This window comes from Apium graveolens, chromosome 10, assembly GCF_009905375.1.
Source record: "Apium graveolens cultivar Ventura chromosome 10, ASM990537v1, whole genome shotgun sequence".
In the NCBI taxonomy this organism is placed as follows: domain Eukaryota; kingdom Viridiplantae; phylum Streptophyta; class Magnoliopsida; order Apiales; family Apiaceae; genus Apium; species Apium graveolens.
The window spans coordinates 229,857,812-229,870,306 of NC_133656.1; the positions used below are offsets into that span (position 1 = coordinate 229,857,812).

The 12,495-nt window shown below is 39.0% G+C and overlaps 1 protein-coding gene across 1 annotated transcript; it reads left to right on the forward strand.

The window, feature by feature from the left end:
- The first annotated feature begins 9,339 nt into the window (after nucleotides 1-9,339).
- Nucleotides 9,340-11,365, forward strand: LOC141691954 (uncharacterized). Its single transcript, XM_074496701.1, has 3 exons — nucleotides 9,340-9,780; nucleotides 10,036-10,395; nucleotides 10,994-11,365. Exons 1-3 carry the CDS (start codon nucleotides 9,340-9,342, stop codon nucleotides 11,363-11,365), a joined length of 1,173 nt encoding a protein of 390 aa, XP_074352802.1.
- Nucleotides 11,366-12,495: the final 1,130 nt, after the last annotated feature.

Genomic DNA, 12,495 nt, shown 5'->3' on the forward strand with positions numbered 1-12,495 from the left:
TTTTTCACCATCATATACATATATAGTTACTCTTAAATTTGAACCAGTCATTGCCAGTTTACTACCAAACAAGTAAGGAAAAGATTATACAAGAATGGTAGCAACACGTGGCAGAAGATGCCACGTGGGTCTGCCTCATGAGTCCTTGTCAATATAAAGTGTCAGCCAATTGGCACTCCAATAATGGCTAGCTGGCAAGGGCATGATGGACTCCATGTCAATGGTAATGCTATGTCATTTTCTGTCGAAAGAGCCAGAAGTAGCATATATGATTAACTGGCTTGATGGCTTGTTTATATTCTTGTTCTTGTCAATGTTTCTAAAGTTTTTTCTGAGAGTTCACCAGCTGGATATAGCTTGTTTCATCATAAAAAAACACCACGTGTTATATAACTTATACCCATAAAATGACTAGATTCATATTCCTGATCCCGAGTGTTCTATTCTGCATATCAAATTCTTTGCGAGATTTAGGACTTGCTCCCCGAGTGTTTTTAAGTGAAGGAAGTAATCCCCGAGTGTTTTTAAGTGAAGGAAGTAATTGATTATGAGATGAAATATTTTTATACTATTTTGAAGTGAGAGTTTTGAATTAAAGTGTATCAAATTTTCATTCATTACCCCTTAATTTTGTTCGTTTTAAAACTCGAAACAATTACAAGAAAAAATGAAAATAGTTTATTTATCTTAAACTTGTTTTCTTCTTTTTTTAAAAATGTGGAGTAAGGGCTTAATAATTAACAAGATCATGCTATGCACATTTTTGTTTGGTGCATTATCCGGCTTAGCTGGACCAGGAAAAGTTGAAACTTTTCTTTTTGAATAATTTCCGTCAAGTGTCCAACTGAAATAAATTGATTTATGAGTAATCAAGTAGAGCACAGGACCGGACAGGACCATGAGTCCATGATTTTGAGACTATTATTGTTTTTCCACTTGTTATTTTGATGTTCACGTTAGCATTGCAACTCTTGGGAATCAAACGTAAATTTTACGAACTTGAAGAGTTTTTCTCGAATATATGTGTTATGTGTGGTGTAGTACAATTTCATACTGTCAATTCGTGATAGTACAATTTTTAAGCACAGTACGACCTAGTTCAAAGTGCAGGTCTCATTCATAAGTATATGTCATTGTTAGGAGATGTTCGATAAACGATTATTAGCATGTTTATTCTGTAATATTAGATTCTGCATTCCCATCAAAAACTCTATTGTATATATATATATTAAAAAATAGCATTATAATATGGTACGTTTTAACAATCGTTTGCTCCTGTCGGGCCCATATTCCTAATTATTATTATATCTTGCTTTATTTTGCAGCCGTGTAAAATACGTAGAGGAAGACAGTAACTCACATTATTGCTAGTGAAATACCTATTGATAAACTGCTGCTGTTACTATGGAGTATGGACAATAGCCTGGCTGAAATCATGTTCAAACAAATTTAATTAATCTACGAAGGCCCATTTCTAAGATGGACCAATTGTTAATTTAGACCCAATAAAGGATGGATTACTGGTATATTATTAATGTTGTGAAAAAGAAGCACCCACTTTGACTTTTGACATGTATACGTGTAAAGTTATTTGTTTAACCTAGCGAACAAGGATGGTAAAAAGTAGGACCGAGCAAAAAGTCGAACAAAAACCAAAACCGATTTGAAACCGGTAAAATTCGTAAAAAACTGATCCGCAAAAACCCGAACCAATCCGAAATCGAAAATTTTAAAAACCGATCAGATGATAATTTTCTGGTTCCGGTTTTAGGTCCAAACCGATCCGAGAAAAACTGAACCGAACTGATTATTTAAATAAATAAATAAATATATGTATATATATGGAATTAACAAATATATGTATACATATAAAAATCAAATTATTAACATTCTGTAGTATGTTTAATATGTGTTAATGTATTCACTTCATCACTGATTACTTTTAGGGCCTGATGTATGTTTTATTTGATTGTATGAATACAAAGGGCAATCGTTTTGCAGTATCAGTGGGATGCATTTTGCTTGTTGGTCAGGTATAAGAACATTAAGGTTTATTGTTGCATGTACTTCCGAATACATAGCTGACTCATCTGTCATGTACCGTATATATTGACTATTGACGGGATGCTTGCATTTGTTTAGCAAACATACACTTTCTCCTTGTAATAAGTATGGATAATTGTGTTTTTGCTATTAGAGAATAATGGTATCGCATTCACAGAATTCTTGAAAAGTTTTCAGAATTACCAAATTATTTAATTATGTAATACATTTTTTAACCGGTTTTGCAATCGAAACCGAACCATATAAACAGATCCGGAGTTTTTAAAACCGGAACCAATCTATACATTTTTTTAACCGGTTTTGCAACCGAAACCGAACCATATAAACAGATCCGGAGTTTTTAAAACCGAAACCGGTCTGATAGATCGGTTCCGGTTGCGATTTTTAATTTTAAAAACCGCAGACTTTCGGTTCCGGTTCCGGTTTTATCCAAAAACCGAACTGATCTGAGATTTGCTCCCCCTAGTAAAAAGAACGGCTCCCTTGTCCCGTATGAGGTATAGTGTGAGATATGATACGGAAATTAAAAAAAATATATATATATATATATATATTTAATTAATTGGGATTAATTAATACTAGCCAATAACCCGTGCTATGCACGGATTGATTATAATTTTTAAAAAATTATATTTTAATATTTTGTAAAACTAAATTATAAAAAATAATAAATATATATTAGTGAGATTAATGAAGTTAAAATATTTATGTATTATTTTTAATATATTATATTATTGAAGGAATTAAAATTTAGTTAGTTAAAATATTAAAAAGACCATCTTAAAAGCCGGTGGTGCATAACCTATAATAAAGTGGGAGTCTTGAATATCAGTGTATGTGGATGATTTGTTATTATTTTTTTAAAAAAATTTCTTGATTTAATAAATATTTTGTTATATTATAATTTAAATTAATAAAATTAATTTTGGAAATGTTTGGTTCCATCTAAAAAAGAAGTTGAGTGTGATTAGAATTCAAGTTGGATAATAATTCATAGATTTTGTAGTTATATTAGATACATGATTTAATTTTTTTTAATTAAATAATATTTAATTAACCCTTTTTTGGAAAGTGTTAACATATTTTATAAGAAGGTCTTAACCAACCAATCAAACGAAATCATGTTTCACTTATAATAGTACAATATAGATTAATAAAATTAATTTTGAAAGTGTTTGGTCCCTACTTAGAAATAAGTTGAGTGCAGTTAGAAATTATTTTGAATAATAATTTATAGAGTTTGTGGTTATATTAGATACATAATTTAATTTTTTCAATAAATAATATTCATTTAAACTTTTTTTGGAAGGTGTTAACATGTTTTTTAGTAAGGTGTTAACAACCGACCAAACGAAAACATGTTTCACTTATAATAATATCGTATAGTTATATTAATAAAATTATTTTTTGAAGTGTTTGGTTCCCCACTTAGAAAGAAGTTGAGTGCGGTTAGAAATTAAGTTGGATAATAATTTACTGAGTTTGTAGTTATATTAGATATATAATTTAATTTTTTAATTAAATAATATTTGTTTAAGCTTTTTTGGAAGATATAATAATGATTTGCTATTGTTTTTTAATATTATTTTTTTAATTTTTTTCCAGATTTATTAAATATTTTATTTTTGATATGGATAGAAAATGCATCCTAAAGACACATTAAATGTCGCATTAATTACAGTTGGCCTTCTTGTCCGAAAAGTCCAACACAGACCTGTCTGGTCCGAAACTTCGTAACAGGCCCATGACGGCCCAAAAAGTCAAGGCCTACCAGTGGATATCGTCCAAGTCCAGGAACACGAGCTGATCACGGACTAGGCCCAATACGGCTGGAAGAGCAGATATATGTGTTCTAAACGGACTCAAAGTCTTACACAGAAGGTTCTGGAACTCCTTCATCAATAGGACTCCTAATCACCATCTAAGTTGGAGACTTGTCCACCAAGTCTCCCAACAGAAGTCTAACCCTAGACTCAACTTTATATAAAGGGCTTTACCCCTCAACCTAGAACTATATTTTTGGATTGGTTCTCTACAACACAGAGATACGTAGGCATCTTGCAAGGATCGATAGTCCCAAACGCAAGAGCAGTCATTAAAACTCGAAGCTCACCAACCCTAGCATTAAATACTAAAGTACTCAGGTTTTTATTCCATAACATTTGGCGTCTTCTGTGGGAAGCTTACAACAACCATGGTGAACACACAGAGCAGAAACACTAGTGGGACAGACACTCATGTCCCATCGTGAACAATCGCATCAGTGGTGGACATACCACCGCACTCAACTTATGCCTCCACCCAAGGAGGAACCCTTTAGGGGTAACTGAGGCTCAGCCACAAGGGACGAATCCCCCGGCTCCTCAAGGGACGAATTCCCAATTTCAGCAGCTACATGCACCTATGAACTCTCAACCCGTTGGGTATGAGTACTCGACGATTGTGACTACCAACCCCCCTTACGGGATGCCTCTATACCCCGAAGTTGGAGGGAATGGGCACTCTAATAGGAGTGAAGCACAAGGGCGACGCCCCAATACATATGTGGCTTGGCTCCTATCCCAGAGGATCAAGAATTCTCTGGACCTTATACTGAAAGAGACTCTAAGTCATCGAATGATGATGTTGCTCCAAGAAGGAGGTGTGCTGGCAAAGAGCCGATGGCTGACACTGAACAACGCTCCAGGAGCACTCAAGGGATGAATCCCCAAGATGTTTAAGAGAGGATCAGAGCTCATGAAGCGGAGATCCAAAGGCTGAAGCGAGACCTGAGACACATCTGGCCCCAAGACCCCCACTCGCTCCAAGGCGGAGAAATCCCCCTCCAATCATAGACCTGGATGGTCCAATACCAAGAAGGGCAGTTGCCCCAAGGGCTGATCCAAGTAATCTTATGCCCCTAGGAGATCCTGATGATCCAAACCCACCATTCACTGATGAGATAATAAATGCTCACATCTCAAGGAAGTTCAAGATGCCCACCATCAAAGCATACGATGGTACTAATGACCCTGCTAATCATGTTAGGACATTCTCTAACGCCCGGTTGCTACAACCCGTGAATGACGCTATTAAGTGTCGGGCCTTCCCTCAAACCCTATCGGGCATGGCTCAAAGGTGGTACAGCCGTCTGCCCCCAAACTCTATTGGATCTTTTAAGGACTTGAGTCAAGCTTTTATCAAGTAGTTCATAAGTGGCAAGTGCACGAGAAGAGTTCAGTTTCTCTCATGGGCATAATCCAAGGAGCAAAGGAGTCCCTGAGAGAGTATCTGAATCGATTTACGAAGGAGGCTTTGAAGGTTCCTGATCATGATGATAAGGTAGCTATGATAGCTCTACAGCAAGGGACTAAAGACGAGTTCATTAAGATGTCCCTGGCTAAGTGCCCTCCCGAAAGTATGTTGCAGCTCCAGGATAGATCCGGAAAGTATATCAAGGTGGAGGAGAGTATGAAGAAGGCAACTATGAACAATGAACCTACTAGAAACAAGAAAAGGAAGACGGATCAGGAGTACGATGCTAAGGACACGTATCCACGAATTGGTAAAAACTCTGATTCCTCCTCTTCTAAGAAGAATCAGTAGCCAAGGTTTGCTGAGTATGCGAGGTTGAACACCCCAAGAAGCCAAATCCTTATGGAAATTGAAAAGGATAAGGACTTCAAATGGCCGAAGCCACTAAGGGGAGACCCCGAGAAAAGAGACAAGAGTCGGTACTGCAGGTTTCACAAAGATGTCGGTCATGATACTGATAATTATAGGCAACTCAAGGATGAGATTGAGTATCTGATCCGAAGGGGAAAGTTTAGACGTTTCACCAAGGGTGAAGAGGTCGGAGGCCAAAAGAGAGATAATGATCAAAGAGATGACGATCGAAGGGGTAACGACCGAGATCGCAACATGCAGCCCCGAGGGCCAGTAATCAATATGATCTCAAGAGGACCTACAGCAGCTGGTACTACAAGGAACTCCCGAAAAGCTTATGCAAGAGAAGTGATGAGCATAGTTGGAGAGCCATCTAATTATTCTAAGCCAGAGATGACACTTGAATTTGGTGACCCGGACCTTGAGGGTTTGAAATTTTGTCAGGATGATCCTCTGGTTATCACTCCGATAATTGAAAATTGTCCTATTATGAGGGTCCTAGTGGACAATGGAGATTCGGTGGACATTCTGTTCCATGACACATTCATAAGGATGGGCTACAAGGATGGACAATGGTTTGAACTTTCAGGTTGTTAAGGCATCCTCTACTTACAATGCTATCATGGGTAGAACAGGGATTCATGCTTTTAATGTTGTGCCCTCAACCTACCACATGGTATTGAAGTTCCCAACTAGAAATGGTGTTGGAGAAGCAAGGTGAGATCAGAAGATGGCCCGCAGTTGCTATGTTGCAGCACTTAGGCCCGATGGAACAGGGGGCAGGTCCTCCTCATAGAAAACATGGATATCCGAGAAAATGACGAACTGCGAGGGAAGCCAGCCGAGGACTTGGTCCCAATTCCTTTAGACCCCTTAGACCCGGAGAAGGTCACGTACATTGGGGCATCTCTGGACAAGCCCTTGAAGGGCCGAATGACAATTTTCCTCCAAGAAAACAATGATGTATTTGAAAGAGATATGTCCAAAGTCCAATCATGTATGATGATTTAGGAATAACTTTTATGTAATCTGTTTTGATTTCATTGATATTAATAAAAGACTTGTTTTGGTTTTATTGCGGGCTTTATCTATTTAAGTGTTTAAATAAGATATACCATAGTTTAGAGTAAAGATTTTTATGGATTATGATGAGATCATAATAATGAGACCTAAAAGATGATAACTCTAAACTTAAATATTTCGTGGTCGTAGGATTACTAACTGGTAATTAGTAATCCGCAAAGATCGGTACATACTATGCTTGCTTCATTATGAAGGATGTCTGTTCTCATAGACATTTGTGTGGTGACACTATAGCTAGTATGTAGGTGCTTATTATAGAATAAGTTCACTGAACATGACTCACACAGCTGAACAACTGATGGAGTTCACTCATGTGTTAGCAGTTGTTCACATAGTGATAGTTGTACAAGTATCCTTAGACTTGAGGTCATCATAGTCATCTTGTGTACACTGAACTATGCTTTGGTTTAGTTCTTAGTCTTCAGGGACAATTATAAGGGCTCTACTGGGTATAGGAATTTGTACACGAAGATAGTGTATGATCAATAAAGGATCTACCCCTTCCAGTGAAGGATGAGGATGTTCAATGTTGATCCACTTATGCTAGTTCAGGAATCTATGGCCAGGGTGAATGAAATATGAAGGAGTTTCTAATTTACATTAAATAGAACTAAACATAGTGAATGAGAAAGTAAATGATTAAATAAGATAGGCTTGACACAAGTTCCATGCCTTGTATTTAATCATGACATTGCAGGGTAGAAGGAATTGATTGTACGGTAAATACTCATTGAATAGGTTCTTGGTATTCTAAGTAGTGAATTCGTATTATCCGGATAATCGTGATATGCTGAGAAGTATCCCTCACGATGTAGAATAAATATGATTAATTTATTAATTAATCATATTTAATGAATTAGAGAATTTATATAAATAATGACAAAATAGTTTTATTATTATTTATTTCTACTACCGGCTTCATATTGAACCTACACGGTCACACCATAAAAGAGAATGATTTAATGGTGGAGGAATTAATTAATAATGGCTGGTAATTATTTATTTGTGAAATAAATAATTAATTAGCAGATTTAATAATTGACTAAATGAGATTTAATTAATTCTTAATATTATTAATTAAGAATTTAATTTTGGAAATTAAATCAAGTGAGAGAATTATTTTTCTAAAGTGTTTAGAAAAGGGATTAATAATTAAAAGGTGTTTTAAATATTAGTTAATTGGTTAATAAGAATAATCAATTAAAGGGTTAATAATAATAATATTTTATAAAAAAAATTCAGCTGAAAATTTTGCCTATAAATATACTATTATAAACCTAATTTGCCTCAACCCAAATAATTAACCCTAATTCTAAAGTAGAACAAGAGGGAGACAACTAATTCTCTCAACCTCTTCCTATTCCATCACATTGTACTCTTGGTGGATACCGGTGGAGTGCTTCACACTTGAGGATCAGCTACTAGGGATTTTCGTTCATCGTTCTTGGATCGCTATTAAAGACCTCCATCATTCCATTAACGTAAAGCTTCTTAAGGTAAACATACTGAACTACGAATTAAATATTATTTTTCGCATGGATCCTGCGGAGGGTTTCGGTTTTTTTTTTAAGATTTAAATTTACGTTTTCGTTGCGTTTATGTGCTAAAAACCCTTCAGTATTTGCTTGGACATCAGCTGATATGCCTGGGATTGACCCAAACCTTATAACTCATAGGTTGAACGTTGATCCAACTCGGAAGGCTGTAAAGAAAAAGAAGAGAATTTATGCCCCTGATAGGATGGAAACCATTAAGCAGGAGGTCGAGAAGCTTTTAGACGCTGGATTTATTGAGGAAGTACAATTCCCTGAATGGTTGGTCAACACCGTAATGGTTAAGAAGGCCAATGGAAAGTGGAAGATGTGCATTGACTTCACTGACTTGAATGATGCTTGTCCCAAGGACTGCTACCCCCTAACAAGAATTGATACCCTGATCGATGCCACTGCTGGACACGAGATGCTAAGCTTCATGGATGGCTTCAGTGGTTACAATCAGATTAGAAAGCATAAGGATGACACCCCCAAGGTATCCTTCATAACTGACTTTGGTGTATTTTGTTATCTTGTTATGGCTTTTGGACTTAAGAATGCAGGAGCTACTTACCAAAGACTAGTGAACAAGATATTTGCCCGTCTAATTGGGAAGACCATGAAGGTCTATGTCGATGACATGTTAGTCAAAATCCTAAGCAAGGTCGATCATACTAGTCACCTCAAAAAGGCATTTGAAGTGTTGAGGCACCACAAGATGATGTTAAACCCAGCCAAGTGTGCTTTTGACGTTGGGTCTGGAAATTTTTTGGGTCACGTGGTCTCTAAGAGGGGGATAGAGGCCAACCCCGACAAGATCAAAGCCATCCTAGACATGGAGCCACCACGCTCCATCAAGGACATTTAGAAGCTGACAGGAAGAATTGCAGCTTTAGGGAGGTTCATCTCCAAGTCTGGAGATAAATGCATTCCCTTTTTCAAAACCCTTAAGAAGGTGAAGGACTTTGAATGGACAACTGAGAGCCAAGAGGCCTTTGAACAACTAAAGAAGTACATGACTGAAGCCCCGTTGTTGGCTAAACCAAGTCCGGAGGACACTCTTTATTTGTACCTCTCAATATCTGAACAAGCTGTGAGTGCAGTCCTCGTGAAGGAAGAGCGGAAGCTCCAGAAGCCTGTGCACTATGTAAGCAAGGTGCTCCATGGAGCAGAGTTGAATTACTCCACCACGGAGAAGTTCGCGCTTGCTCTCATCACAGCCTCGAGGAAGTTGAGACCATACTTCCAGGCTCACAAGATCGAAACCCTGACGGACCAACCTTTGAGGAACATTCTTCATAGCCCGAAGGCCAGTGGAAGGCTCATGAAGTGGGCGATTGAACTAGGAGAATTTGATATCAAATACAAGCCTCGAAGGGCCATCAAGGCTCAGGCCTTAGCAGACTTCATGGTCGAATGCAATATTAATTACCAAGAAGTCGGGGGGCAAGAGATAGTAACCGCGGAAGGAGAGAAGAAGGAGAAGGAGAAGGATGAAGAAATAACCTTGAAGGAATATTGGGTTCTCTATTTTGACGGAGCGTCCAAAACAAAATCTAGTGGTGCAGGCCTAGTCTCACAAAGCCCTGATGGGTTTATGATTGAATATGCTTTGAAGTTGGATTTCCCGACTACGAACAATGAAGCAGAATATGAAGCATTGATAGCTGGCTTAGGCTTGGCTAGAGCCGTGAGGGTCAAAAACCTGAAGGTCTGCGGAGACTCAAGGCTTGTAGTTGCTCAAGTTAATGGGGAGTTTGAGGACAAGAATGATATTATGGCCAAGTACCCGAGAGTCGTAAAGGGAATACTGACTCAGTTCGATGAATGGTACGCAGAACATATTCCGAGAGAGGAGAACACTACGGAGGATGCCTTGTCTCAGTTCGCCTCGTCTGAAATTGAGAACTATTCGAGAAGCATTTACTTCCAGGTCTTGAAGACCCATACTATTCATGTCATAAATTTGATATCACCGGTTGGTATGGCAAGCTGTTGGATAGACCCGATCAAGACCCACCTAGAAACTGGGTGGCTCCCCGATGATGCCCGGGAGGCACGCAAGATTTTGGTTAGAGTGTTAAGATACTCGTTGATTGAAGGCCTTCTTTATAAAAGGTCATTTGTTATTCTATACTTGAAGTGCTTAAGACCTATTGAAGCAGAGGAGGCACTTAAAGAAGCCCATGAAGGGATTTGTGGACAACACTTGGGGGGGCAGGGCCCTCGCTCACAAGATAACTCGGTTGGGGTTCTACTGGCCAACTATGCTAGCCGATGTATAGGTTTATGTGAAGAGATGCGACAGATGCTAAAAGCACACTCCGATAGTACGACATCCCCCAGAGAGGCTTACGTCGATCAACACACCCATCCATTTTGCAATTTGGGGAATGGACATACTTGAACCATTTCCTATGGCATCGGGACAAAGGAAGTTCATTGTGGTAGCCATAGACTACTTTACAAAGTGGATTGAGGCAAAGGCACTAGCCAAGATAACCACCAAGCAAATAACCCAATTCTTCTGGGAGAATGTGATATGCCGATATGGAATCCTACACATCCTTATCACGGATAATGGGAAACAATTTGATAATGCAGAGTTCAGAGAGTACTGCGACGATAACAGCATAGAACTTCACTTCACCTCGATTGCACATCCTTAGGCAAACGGGAAAGCGGAAGTTACTAACAGAATCATCCTTGATGGAATTAAGAAAAGGGTTGAACGCTCGAAAAACACTTGGGTGGATGAGTTATTGCCCATACTGTGGGCATATCGTACCACCTGCAAAGTGACAAATGAAGCTACCGCGTTTATGCTGGCTTACGGAGCCGAGGCAGTGGTGCCCCTTAAAATCACTCATCGATCCCCTAGGATCGAAGCTTACGAGCCAGAGATAAACGAAGAAGGCATGAGGCTCGCTCTCGATCTCATTGATGAGGTCAGGGATGAGGCCAATGACCGCAATACAGAGCATCAACGAAGAGCCTCCCTCTATTACAATGGACGGGTTAACGAAAGGTTCTTTCAATAGGGAGATTTGGTTCTGAGGAAGATTTAGGCATCAGGAGTAGGGGAGAGAGGAAAGCTATCCCCCAACTGGGAAGGACCTTATAAGGTCAGGAAGACACTAGGACGAGGATCCTACAAGTTAGAGACCCTGAATGGCGATGAAGTGTCTCGCACTTGGCATGCTTCAAACCTGAAGGTTTATTATGTTTAGGACATTCACTACATGTTCCTAGTACTTAGTATTAAGTTTATAAATAAGGTCGATGAAACCATCTTATGTAAGGGTTGAACCCATTTTGTAGAGTTATTATCTATTTATGCAAGTTTATTTCTATCATCTTGTCTACCAATTTATTTAAGTACGAGCATCTAAAGAATGCAAGTCCCGAAGGACCAAATGCCGAAAATAAAAGACAAGTATAAAATAAAATTAAACGTAGTGCATAGATAAAAGATAGTGAAGGATCATAAGTTAAATTCCCGAAGGACCAATAGGTTACAGACCAATAAGGTTCAAATTAATAAGTTCTGAAAATAATAGCCACATACGGCAATCAAGGCCATGCAAGGCCACATCATTCACTCATCAGAAGAGTCCTCCCCCTCGCCATCTGAGCCTTCTTCAGAAGAAGAATCACTGATCCCTGGAATCGGCTCCCTCATCTTCCCTCGAAGGGCTGCCCTGGACTTGGGGCTACCCGAGGGGGCTTTGCCTTTAGAGCCTGATCCGGAACCCGAGTGACTGGAGCTCGACTGGGGCCTCATGCGAGGAGTCGAGGGCACAGATCTGGAAGCTTGCCCAGATAGGTCCATGACAGGCAGCTCCCAAGCGCAAGATAGAAGGCTTGGATCAACCACATCCGGCCATACACCTTGAACGTCCTTGGTGCCCCTATTCCAACCTATTGCCAGGTTAACAGGGCACATCTCGTCATCGTGCTCGTCCATCATTGTAATGAACCTAATGGATCTGTGATAAGCAGCCTCGAGTTCTTTCCATTCCTTCTTCCTCTTCTCCTCCGAGCTAGCATATTTCTTCTCCATGATGGCGAGCTTTCCCTCCACCTCATGAGCCCTAGACTCCCACTCCCCCGAGGAGATAGTCATCTACTTCATGGAAGTCTTCAATGCATGGTAGTCGCTTCTCATTTT

Excerpts from the sequence above, each read along its gene's own strand:
- LOC141691954 (XM_074496701.1), top strand. The coding sequence starts at position 9,340 with ATGACTGAAGCCCCGTTGTTGGCTAAACCAAGTCCGGAGGACACTCTT. Across the intron at positions 9,781-10,035 it reads AAGTCGGGGGGCAAGAGATA|GTCTGCGGAGACTCAAGGCT; the intron begins GTAACCGCGGAA and ends AAAAACCTGAAG. Across the intron at positions 10,396-10,993 it reads GGGAGGCACGCAAGATTTTG|GCAAACGGGAAAGCGGAAGT; the intron begins GTTAGAGTGTTA and ends GCACATCCTTAG.